We start from the raw sequence: 14,709 nt of genomic DNA, 5'->3' as shown, positions 1-14,709 counted from the left end.
TACTACTACCTTCACCTCAGATCTGATACTGTACGTACAATTCTATATGTAACCCCACCTAGATTGATAGTAGGAGTGAGCGATGTGACCTGATATTCTTGACTATATAATAAATTAGTAAAAAAAAAAAAAAAAAAAAGATTATTCATTTAAGAAAATATAATTGCAACAAAATAAGTGACAGTTTACATGTCACCCAAACAGTTCTTCAAATATTCAGTAAAAACTAAAAGTATCTCTCATGTCTTTAGTTTGTGAACAACAACAGTAACTCAGAGTGAGATTCAGATTCTGTACACAATATTAATAGTTCAACTAAATAAAACCTACCACTAATTACACATTTAAACAGCTCCCAAATACAAAAAAAGTCCCCTGGGATCTATATATATATATATATAAATCAACAGGTGATTTCCTTCTTTTAGTAAAATCCTAAATGGTTGAGTTGTTTTTTCCACCTGGACCTTTATGCTCTGCCATTTCTCCTCTAATCATCACGCTGTAACCTGTGACAGGCTGTTATGATACCACAACTATCACACATTTACATTTATGTTGTTTTTTGGTTGAGTCGCGAGCGTCATGTAGGTTTATATTACCAAAGGTTTATGACAAAATCACTTGACGACACCGACTCCTGTGTGCACGCAGCGAGAGAGGAGAGGGAGAGACGCTGTGCTGCTGCCAGAGGAGCCGCTGAATGAGTTCCCTCTGAGCGTTAAGTCACTAAAAGAGTCTGAGAAGTCCGGGGCTGTTCATAAAACATTCAGGACGCCACAGTTTATTCCACACTACTGAAGCTGCTCCTCTTTTTGGAACCACCGCGGAGTCGCTAATAATTCTGCTTTCAGGCATGCTTGTCGTTGCTGTGGGTAACAGTATGATGTCATATGCAGACAAGTCGAAATATTGCGAGTATCACGATAAGAATTTTTCATATGATAACAAAAATTATAAGTATTATCGTGAACAAAATGATATGGCACACACCTTAACTGATACTACTGGTAACCAATACTGTCTTTCAGAGGCTGTAGCGGCCTCAGGTTTGGAATCCACTGGTACCAACAAAGTCATGTTAGCTTGTTGAGAAAGGGGTTAAGTAACGCTCCAAAGTTACGCTAAATTTTGGCAAGAGAAAAACTGACATTTTCACAGGCGTCCCTTGTCCTCTCACTTCAGTATTTCTGAATAAAAAGGTATCTACGACTACCCACAAGTCTCCCGCTTTACAGATATGCCCATTTTATGCTAGTCCCATGTAGATCTGGGCAAAAACTACTTATGACTGTAAAGCTAAGACTCCTGTGGATTCAATGAGCATAGACTGGATGAATGAGACTTGGGTTACACCAAATGAGTTGTGTGAAAGTTTGTAAACGGTCATTTTGAGATAGTTTTACTGTTGTTAAATGCGGCCCCCATTCACTTCAATTCATCAAGAACTTTCTTGTTTCTTTTAATGTTCCATTCATCACGGAGACATGCAAGAAAACAAAATTTTCTTCATGATTTCAAGGTAACACTGAGTGAGTAACTGAAATACAAATGATCATTTGGAGGGTGAAGTGTTCCTTTAAACTTTACTGTGTTTTAACTACTGTTAGTGAGCTATTTTAACAGTGTTAGCAAACCATCTCGCCTTTCTCTTCTTTGGCACAATCAGTAACAAACACAGCAGGTCTTCTTTTGTGTGTGCCACAGGTGCAGGAGATTTTTAGACAAGAAATAAAAAAACACAACCTGTTTGAAACCTTACCAGGGTAAACAACTGTCCGCTGAGCAAAGAAACTGGCAGAAAGTTTACACGCTATCAAATAAAAGCCTGTTTGATACTGAGCTATTGTTTGTGTCAGTTGTCCAGTAGTCAGAGAGGAAAACATTCAAGAACAGGCAAAGACAAAGACAGCAAATATAAAAGTTAAAGCCCCATGAGGAGGGTAAAACCTCGCTGTGAAAATGTTCTCTATAACTCTCTATTTTTATCTCGGGATAAAGCATCTCCTTACAGACTTACAGTAGGGAGAATCAAGATTTTATCATTGCATAAATGTTACAACATCCATAAAGGACATACCAAAGTAGTCGAAGCGCCCCGGGGCCAACCTCTCCGGGAGGTGGGCGGTGAACAGGAAACAGGTGAGGAAGGCGAAGAGGAGGTGATAACAGTGACTGGACAAGGCGTCACTCGAGCTGCAGTTTCCCCCCAAGCACAGAAGTATCTACGGACAGATTGTAAAATTAAATATATTCACAACAACACTAGAAACCAACATAGTAGACATGTGGACATAACTATTATAAACAGTAATGGTTAGAGCATTGTTAACAGCATTTTTGACCTGGTTAGGAACAAAAAGAAAGTCGTATTTGCACAAACAATCCCAGTGCTTAGAGGGATTTATTGATGGCAGCGATACATTTGTCTAAGACTGAGAAAGGAAATCAGTTTCTGGGTTACTGAGCCAAAGTCCTGCTCAAAGTATCACAGCCCGGCACTAATCAGCTCTGAGCACTTACACAATGACACAAAACAACACAGTTTGTGGCTTCTGCATAACACATCAGTTCATAGTGGAAATAAAAGCTTCAAATTCAGTCAGAGAAGAATGTAAGTGTGCATAAAGTCAACTTAATATGTGTTGATAAAAGCAGATCTGAAGACAAAACTGATACTCACCCTGTAAAACAGAGGAATGGTGTCAAATATAAAAGGAACGATAAACGCTCCGGTCCTTACAGCTTTACTTCTCTTTGGGAACTGCAGCTCGAGGAATCTGTGGACACAGACAGCAAGATATACATTTAGACAACACCGTTTATATCGATGTAGGGTCAAGTTGGGTTTACTCCTCACAGCTCTGCCTCACTCATTCCCTCACAGTTTCTCCATCAACACTCAGCGACAACACAGACGTTTCATATACAAGATGTATATAACGAGGACAAAGTGTCTCTTGGTCCTTCCCTCCCTCGGCCTCTCTGTTAATGCTCTGTGTATGAATTAATAGCCTAAATAAATTAGGGCTGCCACTAACGATTATTTTCATTGTCGACTAATCTGTCGATTATTTCTTCGATTAGTCGACTAATCATTTCATCGAAAAATGTGTTAAAATGTTGAAAAATGTCGGTCTGTCTCGCCCAAACCCCAAAATTACGTCATCTAATGTCTTGTTTCATACTCACGCCAAAGGGTTTTAGTTCACTGTTACAGGAGAGTGTGTAAAGCTGCCAATATGTGAACGTAAGAAGCTGCAGTAAGAGTATTTTGGGGTACTTTTATAGTGCTTTTCTATGAAAAATGACTCAAACCGATTAGTAGACTACTAAAATAGTCACCAATTATTTTAATAGTTGATTAGTCATCGATTAGTCGACTAATCATAGCAGCCCTAAAATAAATAAAAAGATCTGAATAATTTTCCAGCACTAGATTCATTTGAAAGGCCTTTTTCACTCCGCCCACAAAGATTTTTAATTGTACCAAACTACAATGGTTTTAGACCTACTTGATACTTTTATACTCATGTTGTAGTTTTGTGTCCTGTGCTGCAAACCTTTAAACCTCAACCTAAACCTCTCAACTTTAAAACGTCCCATCAGTATGTACAGTATATTGGTCATAATTAAAAAATATATATATATAAACATACGTCAAACTGTCTGCTGTAAACATCTGCATATATTGATATCAATATCAGCCTTAAATATCCTGTATCAGTCAAGCTACACTTATTGCATGAGTTAGTTCTCCTGTCTCAGTGCAGCCTGCAGTGTATATCATGAAATCACTCTCACTGCACAAGTTTGAGACTCTTTATTCATATTACTCTTCAGCCTTGGTGTTTAACGTTCCAGTGGACACTGGCAGAGCTGCATATAAGTGAAACCAGCGTTTGCCTTGATACTCGTGAAAGGCAAACTGTCACTGACTCCTCACTCTCACTCAGCAGCGCAGAGGAAAACCACAGCGTTAATCAATTTTGCAGTAGTTTTATACTTTAAAATACATATTTATACATGATTTAAGGACAGATAAATCTTCATAAGATGCACCAACTGAGGTCAGACTGATACATCAGTTTACTGCAGATCAGGCGATAGATAATGCAGGGAGGCAGATTTTTTTTTAACATTTGAGGGGACATATGTCACGCAAGTGATCCGTGGAGTCTTCCCCAAAGGGATATTGAGCATCAGACTTCATTTCCTGCATTGTGGTGAATATATATGCACCAGCTTGTTCTTTTCCTGCATCAATTTATGGTGTAAACGTCAGAGTGCTTCCTGTGTCAACCGTGCATAGTTGCTTTATCTTCTTTCTGTTTTATGGCAGATTGCAATCTCCTTTACTGGAGGCACTGCTGCACCTATGATTCACATTACAGCTGTGCATTTAATTTTTAATTTAAAAGTCCTCTGTTACTTTCATGTCTGTAAAACATGAAAAAATGCACAGGTTGAGGGGGACATCCCACATCCCACAAATGCAAAATATTCCAAAGGGAGTTTTTCACATTCTTGGCCAGAAGCAAAGAGGTGTTAGAGAAGCAGGAGGCTCTTACCTGGAATAGCAGGACAGGCTGGTGCAGAACAGTGTGTTTCCAATGGCAATGGGGACAAAATGCTGATGGAGCCAGCTGTTCACCCAGCAGTCTGGCATGACGTAGTATCCGTAGCTCATGGCACAACCTGAACACAAACACAGGACATTCAAAAAACAAGAAGTTAATTGATTTGAGAGGTTTCTTTAAACACTTTTGGCTTTAAGGATGGATTGAATACATGACCCCAAATAGAGACTTCAAATAAAAGTTGTGTAGTAACTTAGTGCTGGAAAACGTACCGAATGAAACAGTGTACTGTTTTTTATTTCCTGACTGATATGGACTTTGTGTACTGTCATGCTGTGAGCCCCTAGAGGAGATGCATTCAATGGGCAATTCAATGTAAAACGCCCAAACTAGATACTCCAAGAGGAGCTGTGATGCACTGTGACACTGCCAAAATCCTAAAATATACCACCCTGCACCAAAGTAACTACCCCTGGTGACCTGCTACACTTGGGCCTTAGGGTCTGTTCTTTTGATTACTACTATTTACTTATTTATTTGGTCTCATTTTTCTAAGTTCGTCTGCACATGGCATTGTTTTGTCAGTTACAAAAAAGTCTTGCCTGCTACAGTGTGTTTCCTGATATAACCACTGGGAGGCGCCAAAGAGGGACATTTCATATTCTTCTTCCTGTTAAAATCATTTAACTTAACCCGTGTCTGCAATTTCACACTTTGTTTTTAATCCTAAGAAAGGATCCGTCCACCTGAAAGCTCCTCATTAACCTGGAACAATTCAAAGCACAGATTAGATGTCGTCCTCTTCCTGGGAGAGCATCAGCTGCACTGTGTGTAGTAGACTGTAAAGTTTGTTCTCCTGCAGTGAGAAAACCCTCCTGCAGCTCTTATCCCTGAAATGGACTTCTGAACATTTGAAACTGGGCAAATCTTGGCTCTAAGAAGCTTTGTGGTAGATTAAGGAGCAGTCTGCAGGGAGAGGGAGTGAAGAGGCCGTCAGTTAATGTGTGACTGCTTGTCCGCATGTGGCATATGCTGCTGGGATCGTAACCCATAACCTGAAATGCACACACTGAACATACACACTGATAAAGCATACAGTAGACCCATCTTAAAACACATAAGTCTGTATGATTCTTTAGGTAAAGGGCAGACTACATAAATCTGTTTTGCATGTACGTACTCGCCTGCAAATGGGCACATGGCAGTAAGAGCAGATGCTGCAGGAAAAACACTTGGCACAAGGCGAATACCATGTTCATTCTTTGTTGAAAAAAAGAGGAGAGATACTTTTCAATGTGGTTTAACATGATATGGAAATAAGACATGCCCTCATCACATCCAGCCGACATGCACAGGTATGTTTAGAGGCAAACAGATGCAACAGTGCTCTGTATGTTCTGCTGTATCAGGTGGATAACGGATTACAGTTCCCTAAAGGGTGTCATATCAGCGCACTTGGACATCGATAATTACGACAAAGAATATGCCAGCTTTCATCTAGAGATTATTTTAAAGGTATATTATGCAGAATAGTTGGTTAGTGTTCGTAGACATGCTCGCAAAATCGCAAAAGTACAAGTAAAAGTCGACCGAGGATTCGCTCTACTTTGGTGTTTTTATATTTGGGGCTTTGTGTTTTTGGGCACTGCGTCTCTTGGATACCTGCTGGTTACAGTTTATAAGTTTATTTTTTATTATTTTATTATATATTTCTTATAATTTTTATTATTAATTATTTTTCTGCTTGTTTTTTTCTGACGTCAAATATGAACCAAGTAGCATGAAGCACCAGTTGTATTAAACGCCCTGCTCAGCTTAACAACAGTTGTTAAAAAGCTCAGACAAACCTCTCATTCACCTCTGAGTTCTGCAGAAAAGCAAAAAAAAAAAAAATTTGCACCAAACTTTGAACTTCTTGGATTCAGGATCCAGCACTGCGTCTGAAATCTTACCCAAACTGTAGAGGCTGAGGGCTCCGTAGTCAAAGAAGTAGCAGATATGGCGGGACTCTGGGGACATGGTGCTGAAGGTGTGTGCGCAGCTGGAGGTGAAGGGGTAAATGCAGATGAGCAGCATATACACCAGCAGGGGCCAGGTGTAGCTGTCGGTCAGGAAGTTCATGGTGGAGCAGAGGACACAGAAGCGCCACAGGAAGTACCTGCAAAACACCATTTAGTCTTATACCAGCATATTTATAATAATCAACTCGGCTCAAAACCGCTCCTCCTGTCCCAAGTTTCCCAGGGCTGTTGTACTTGGACTGAACTTGTCTCAGTCTCCCGTTTATTTGTATTTTAGCTTATCATGTTTTTAGGGATCCTGCCTCAACTTTTTTCCCACCTTTCTAAAAATCTTCATAGTATGTTTCATCCACCTGTTTATTTTCCCTCCAACACTATGAAGAATTAAATCCTCATACTTTCACTAATCCTCACAAACTCCTTCATGTTTTTACAGCTGGAAAGTTACCAAGTGTTCGTTCTGCTGCAAGTTTTAGTCTTGAATACAACTAGATTTGCTCTGGTCTCAGCTACAAGCTTGTCTTTAATAAAAAGCATTCCATGCATTTTGTTTGGGAAAATGTGTGTGTGAATATGTTATGCCTGATTGTAGATTTTATAAAACGCTACTTTAAATTACAAAACCCTTGTGCACGCAGAAAGGACTGTTGATGTTGTTGTCATCACAAGATGATGATGTTCGTATCGATGATTTGTTCTATTCTGTTCGTACCCACTGATTTATTGAATGCACCCGTTTTATTTTTGTTCTTCTCTTAGGTAAAAGACATTTTTCCGAGTACATGAGTGCACTGTTACAAAGCTAAGGGAAGAACGCATCGTTTTTGCAGTCCACAAATTGTTATCCAATGCGAGGAAACACAAGTTTCATATCTAAGGAACATGAAAACAATGCATGAATATCATATAATCAAATTTAAGATTATCAAAATGTGTTACAGTACTTATAATGTTTGGATTTTTAAATTTGTGGCTATTAAATACTACTGATACTCTGATCCAAATTAAGACTACTGTACAGTAAGAACCCCTTAAGCACATATTAATATTTGGTAGAGATGTCTGTGTTTCTATGACATATTATACAGGGTATATTCAAGTTTGCACAACAGTTGCTGTATATTTTTAATAGTGTATAGTAGTGGACTGTGCTAAAGTTGTGTTTATATTTACTTTATTAGTTTACAGGCATAAATTATTTTTTCTTGCACATCAGCACTTTGAAGCAGTAATCCATGCCTTCATCACATCTCGGCTGGATTACTGCAACGCACTTTATTTTGGCCAGTCCTCCCTTGAACGTCTCCAGTTAGTTCAGAACGCTGCATCTCGTCTGCTAACTGGAGTACGAATGAGAGAGCACATTACACCCATCCTGGCCTCCCTCCACTGGCTGCCTGTGCACTTTAGAGTTCATTTTAAGATCCTTTTATTTGTTGTTTCGCCCCGCCCTACCTCTCTGTGCTTCTTCACCCCTACGCCCCTGCCCGGTGCCTCAGGTCAGCTGATCAGCTGCTCCTTGAGGTACCGAGGTCCAAGCAAACGCTTAGAGGAGACCATGCATTCTCCGTTGCTGCTCCAAAAATGTGGAACAATCTACCTCTGCACATCAGACAGGCCTCCTCACTGTCTGTTTTTAAAACCCATCTTAAAACCCACTTTTACTCACTGGCTTTTAACCCAGCATGAGATCTTGTTCTGTTTTTATTGTTTTGTTTTAACTGCTTTTTATTATCTCACTGTTTTGTTGTTTTATGACCTCCTATGTACAGCACTTTGTTTCAGCTGTGGTTGTTTTAAAGCGCTTTATAAATAAAGTTGAGTTGAGTTGAGTTGAGTATTTACGACAGATATGGTGCTGTGAGGCACTTAAATGTGCATGAGAAGAGACTGTTGACGACGTTGTGCATAAAGACGACATAAAGTCCTTTTTTAACATGTTGTGCAGTGTTTAAGTGTATAATAACAGATAATAGTGAGAGGAATGTATAGATATAGGACATTGAGTCAGTAGTGGATCGTACAAGATGTCATTTTTTTCTTGTTTTTTTTTTTTTGCATTCTCAAGACCTTGTTCATCTTTTTCCCTGCCTCGTGTGAATACTATGAATGTCCACAAAAAGAACACAAGTCAAAACTGCGACACCTTGCAGACTATGTGGCCTGAGAACTTTGGTATGTTAAAACAGCCACTGTAACTATAAAAACCTTTGGGTGATATGATGTGCATTCAGCCTTTAAATAGCGTATATACTGCTCCTAGGTGCTTTGGCCATTCAGGCCTCGTGCAGATAACACATTTTTAGAGATCACACAGATCTACAGATAAATGGCTGCTGAGCAATGTCGGAGTGCCAAGAGCACTGCTGTAAAAACTGTGTAATACTCTGGAGCCTCTACACTTGCATCTGTCCAATTCTTGGGCATGTGCCAGTGCATATGCACACGGCACAACACCTGCTCTTGTGTGGTCTTTAGGGGCACGTTCAGTATGCTAACAACAATCGGCCACGTGCCTCAAATTTATGATCAAGTCAGATTCATCATTCAGCACACCTCGGTAAAAGCAGATTTGGTGCATCTGGAATGAACTTTTCTTATTTTTTTTAAACAGAAAAATAAGAGAAAACATAAGAGAAATTAAAGAGAATGTTGCCGCATTAGATCTACTGTCTCATATCAGATGTTTGGTGCAATAATAACACACCAAACTAAACAGACACATCTGATGAACATGTGACAAATTAAAAAAAACCCACTGGACTCATGTTTTTGTACACACCATGTTGGCAGGAAGTGGGTCCAGATGTTAACCGTCTCGTTGGTCATCTGGAAGCTGCTGAGGACGCAGTCCAGTGCCGAGCTCCGCGGGTGACGGTAACCAGAGATGATGCTATCCTCCCTGAACACCTGAGGACCAACCAGACAGTCCAGGTGAGCAATTACACTGTTCAAACGTCTGCTGGTCCCTGTGGGGAGAAAGTCACTCCTCACTGGAGCATACCTTTGGAATGTATGACCTCTTACAAGAATGGAGAATAATTCTGACTGAAACTGATGTTCCGTTGTTATAGTGGGTGCTTCAGTGCAGTGGTTTGTGGCGTTTTTGTGACCATTTAAAATGAAGCGATGTCCACCTTCATCCCCTTGTCACAGGTTGCATATCTGACTTTTAAAATTCCAACATTTTTGGTTAATTTGAATAATTGTTAAAAGCCATAAATAGCAAAATATCAAACCTTTCACAAGAAAATAAATTACAGTTTGCTTCACGAAAACACAAATATGTAAATCAGAACTTGTAGTTGGATGTGCTCAGACAGAAGATAAACAAAGATGACAAAAATGTAAATATTTTCCCAAGTGGGAGGAGATCTGATATTAACTTGCCAATTTGAACACTCTGCAGTCGAGCATTTCAGTAACTGAGACTATGCTTTGTAACTTTTAAGTCTAATTTGTTTGTTTATTTGTTTGCACTGCAGCAGCTATTCTTCCTGGGGTCTACACAGTTACATGGTCACAATGCGAATTATACAGTCACACTAGACAACACAACACACTTAATAACACACCATAATGCACATGAACTTTTTTAATGGTCTTTTAAAGCTTCATGTTTTAAGCACAAATGTAGTTAATCAGATTAAGATACTTCGACATACACTGTGTGTGACATCTCCACAGCTATGGCCCTTTAAGAATCTCTCTAAAAGAAATGTTTATGTTCCTGCTTCATCACTGACTGATACAAAAATGTTATTCACCCTAACCTGACTTCAGATAAGCCTCTGCCACTACTTTTTTACTTTTACTGTTGGTGTGTGACGGTGCAGTTGGCCTCTCCAGGGAAAAAAATCCTCCAGCACACGATGGGAACTGATGTGTTTTACACAGTGAGAACAGCTTGATTGGAATAAACAGACAAAGACCCGGATCATAAAACGAACAGCCCACTTATCTTTGGAAACTCAAGTATTTAAACACCACAAATACAAAATCAAGGACACTGAAACTGTTTGGAAACTGTAATATAAAACCCCTAAAACAATGACTGCTTATCACATAAGATAAGGTCACTGCTGCCATGCATTTGGGTTTGGCTTCTTGGGAACAGAAAATTGTTTGTTTACATTGTTTAAATACTGGAAGGTATGCAGCTGAATTGTGATGAAGATACAGAGGAAGAGCAGAAGAACACTGTGATACCTCCTGTAAAACACATTATGGGGATGTGCTGGTATCAAACAAATAATTAAAACAGTAAATAGGACTATCACAACATTAATCCAACTTCCTGTAGTATTATTACAAGAGCTGACAGAGTAAAACTACTTACAACCATGTTCGCCTTGGATGCTATCACCCCTCCCTGACAAAACAGCTAACCATATGATGAAGCTTTGTTCAACTCACCAACATTAAATACACTAAAAATACCGTAAACAAAAGCAGATTAAAGTCCAGATAAAATGGCATTTTGAGAGCATCTAGCTTCAGTGTCGTGATGTATTTCTGAGTGAAACAGAAAAGGCAGGCAGGCTATAACATTGTGAGGAATCTGATTTGATCATTTAAAATTGGGTGCCTCATAACAGTGAGGTTCTGGAAGTGGAAGTAACGACGGGATAGTAGTATCCGTCAGGGAGAGAGAGAGAGAGACACAAAGTCCATCGTCGCCTTCATGTAACCTTAGATGCTGTAGCAGTGCACATAATCTGGAGCCGTCACACAGATCCCACTTTCTTTAAAGTGAATACATTTTAGCCAGTAACCACGGTATTCTGGGCAAACAAATACACATTAATGTAGCGTGCTGTTGCTAGCTAGCTAGCTAACTAACTTAATCTTGGCTCTGTGCAGCGAAAAGTTGCAGATTAATTGATGGGTGGATGTCATGAGGATATAGGTTGAAACTGGTTGGTGCTAGCTTAGGTAAGCATGTCACATTTTCTTCTACAGGAAGAAAACATGATTAGATTTTAATATAAGAAGGTAAGGTAAAGTAAGGTAAGGTAAGAGGTAAAAAAAGAATACATAGAAACTGATTTTTTTGCATTTGCACCACCTGCCCTTCTGCACACTACAGTCGCATTTTGACAGACACATACAACGGGAAGAGCTAATGCAAACACGCTAGGAAGAAGACTGCTGTGTGTCCGATGTAGCAGTAAATTTAGTGAAATTATCGAAACTGATCCTCTGTCTGACTTTTAACATCGTAACTCAGCACCCACAAACTAGCTGCTCCTCAGTCGGTTGACGAGCTAATGTTAGTGCAAATAATAGGCTACTGACTGACATTGAAATCTCCAAATAACGCCAGATTATCTCCATCTACAATATAAATTTAGTCCTCAATTCAAAATTTTACTGAAAAACTTGATTAGTGAAGCTCATGGCACCACCTTGTGTGACCTAATGCCACACCAGTTCCTCTTTTTTATGCAGTCAGTGACTGTAGAGGACCTGCCGTGAGGTGGCGACAGGTAAGTAACTTCCTTACCTGGAAATCACCACAGGACATTTAATTTTTACAACAGGATAAAATAAAATGTTAAAACCGAATACCTTGTAAACCTTGGAGAGAGACCTCCTTCCCTCCTTACCTTGGGGACCTGGTGGATGTCAAAGAGTTCGGGAAGCTTGATGCTGAGCATGTCTGTGGGCAGTCTGATGGCACCTCTCCCTTTCTGACAGACTTCCCAGAGTCTGGCTCGTCCCCCACGACAGAGGACAACCCAGACGGGGTAGTCAAACACCGGGATCCGGGCCCCTTGTCCTGGACTGCCTGGCTCCCATCGCAAGCATCGTCCCCAGCCCTGGCTCCAACCGCCTCCGACGCCACTACCGACCCCGATCCCTCGCCACACCGGAAACACTGCGGAGACACAGAAACAAACATGAATAAATGCGACACCAACAGAACAATAATTCCATAACTCCACAATTCAATAATAAACCCATGAAAAGATACCTATTATATTATATTCGATTTCTGCCAATATATCCCCTAAATCCTACACACTGGACACACACACACACTAACAACATATTGGATTTCCCAAACCTTGTGTTTAAGATAATATTTGCAAAGATGTTCACGGAGCAAAATTTATATTAGCATTAAAGTTTATATGACAGAGTCCTCTGGAGAGTGCGGCCTTTGTTGACTGGAGCCAACACTGAGAACAATCTCTTATTGTGGCTCCTCTTGAGACATACCCAGACATCTATTTGAAGAATGCCCGGCATTGTTACATTGCAGTGGCCTGTGACTGGAGGCAAAGCATGTCATAACGACATGTTTGTAAGGACAGCCAATATTACACGGTACATTCCTCCCCTGTCAACAGAGGGGGAACATCATCAGATAACAGCTTCTTACACCAAAACATGATGTTTACTTTACAGACAGGCTGCACCTTGACAACATCTGTCTGTCAAAAATACTAAAAAATGACTTATTCTAACAAACACCAGTGTTTCCCACAGGACTTTGGGAAACTATGGGGGCGGGGGGGGGGGGCAGACGACTTGTATACAAAATGTACAGAAAGGTAAAATCATCAAGTTTTGAAAAAGTATTGCAATTTAATTTTGTCTTTAATGTTATTGAATCTTATATTATCTTTGTAATATGATTATCTTATATAATGTCCCACCTCCGTCCCTCCTACCTGCGCAAGTCGGAAAGAGGGAAGAGAGAAGGCGTGGAGTGGGTTTTACACACATCACACCAATCAAATGAGCCCCTCTCCTCGCCCTTAAATGTGCCGCGTGAAGGCGTAATGAGAGTTTACTCAATTCGCCATGGCAGAAGAGAGCAGCAGCGTCAGACGGCCAAACTCCTCCCAGGAGGAAACTGATGTTTTGGTCCCGGAGGTCTGCTCGCAGTGTCAGAATATACGGAACTGCGAGCAGACCTCCACGGGCTGATGATGCAAAGGTAGCCTGGGAGGAGGTCACCACAGTTGTAAATCAATGATGCGTTTCTCTCGTGCACGCGCTCTCTCTCTTTCTCTCTCGCAGTCTCACTCTGTTTCTTTTCTTTTGACTTTTCTAAGATGACAGATGCTGAATATATACTCCCTATCTGATGCTGTGGCTGTTTGTGGTTGGCTGAGAGGGATGTGAACTCATTAGTTTGCAGCTGTGTTAATCAAATCAGGTTGGGTTTCCATTACGCGTGCCAAACGTGCCAAACGGTGCCAATCCCCTTTGATCTGACATCAGATGTGACGGGACAGTCGATATAGAGATACATTTATGTGCTGATTGCAGATAGTTGCATTGAATGGTGGTTTTTGGGTATTTATTGCATTGTTAATGTGCCTGATATTCTGGAAACCTGCCTGTGAGGTTTTGGTGACGTGTGCGCACTGTCCGCCGGTCAGCCAAACTTCGGCTTACACCGGCCGCGCTCCCCCTGAGCTGACAGTAGACCTGGTTTCAGATGGCGAGCTTTTAGCGCACCTTCGGCGAAGCCTTTTGGCACGAAACTGTCACTGTGCCAAGCTGGATCTGTCGACACCTCCCCCTGCTGCGCCGCCACACCCATCTCAGCGCACCTCGGTCTGCCAAACTACCAAACTGAGAGCGCCTCGGGTTGCGCTGCTCGAAACTAGCTCTGCGCAGGGTTCGCCACCCTGCGCCACCCTGCGCTGCGCCAGGAAACTAGAGCCCTTTGGCTTATTTCCACCCAGCCGACAGTGGGACTTAGATTCACTGTGCCGACAGTGGCTTGGAAAACCGCCCATAACCGTGTCACACGGGGAAGAGGGAAGAGGGATGGCGGCTGGAGTTCCTCCAACATTTGCGGTTAGATTATCATATTTTTTTATTGACAAAAATATAGGCTGCTTTGGCTGATTTTTTTTTATGCGCACATGTGCCCCTAAATATTTTTTACAGTTCGCACACGTATTTTTAGTGGAGTGAAACGCTCCCACTGTCGAGCGCTGGATCTGACAGCCTGAGCACATCGGCACAAAACGCTACGGCGTTCGAGATATTATTTATATCATGAGAAGTCAATACTTTCGGCAGCCTAAATCTTTTATTTAGAAACTATGGCGGGTCAAATTAAACCAGCCATAGCCATAGTT

General features: G+C 40.9%; 1 protein-coding gene across 4 annotated transcripts in view; it reads right to left on the bottom strand.

The window, feature by feature from the left end:
* Nucleotides 1-14,709, bottom strand: part of paqr6 (progestin and adipoQ receptor family member VI) — a 37,263-nt gene that overhangs the window by 1,829 nt on the left and 20,725 nt on the right. For all 4 annotated transcript variants that reach the window (XM_033640323.2, XM_078171417.1, XM_033640324.2 and 1 more), the window contains exons 2-7: nt 12,211-12,482; nt 9,384-9,511; nt 6,533-6,738; nt 4,572-4,698; nt 2,684-2,780; nt 2,081-2,225 (exon numbers count right to left, since the gene is read on the bottom strand). In XM_033640323.2, coding sequence (XP_033496214.1) covers nt 2,081-2,225; nt 2,684-2,780; nt 4,572-4,698; nt 6,533-6,738; nt 9,384-9,511; nt 12,211-12,482 — 975 coding nt within the window. The remainder of the gene's footprint in view (nt 1-2,080; nt 2,226-2,683; nt 2,781-4,571; nt 4,699-6,532; nt 6,739-9,383; nt 9,512-12,210; nt 12,483-14,709) is intronic.

This window comes from Epinephelus lanceolatus, chromosome 10, assembly GCF_041903045.1.
Source record: "Epinephelus lanceolatus isolate andai-2023 chromosome 10, ASM4190304v1, whole genome shotgun sequence".
In the NCBI taxonomy this organism is placed as follows: Eukaryota; Metazoa; Chordata; class Actinopteri; order Perciformes; family Serranidae; genus Epinephelus; species Epinephelus lanceolatus.
Note: the sequence above shows the minus strand (reverse complement) of the source record. Positions and strands in the feature narration are given on the sequence as shown.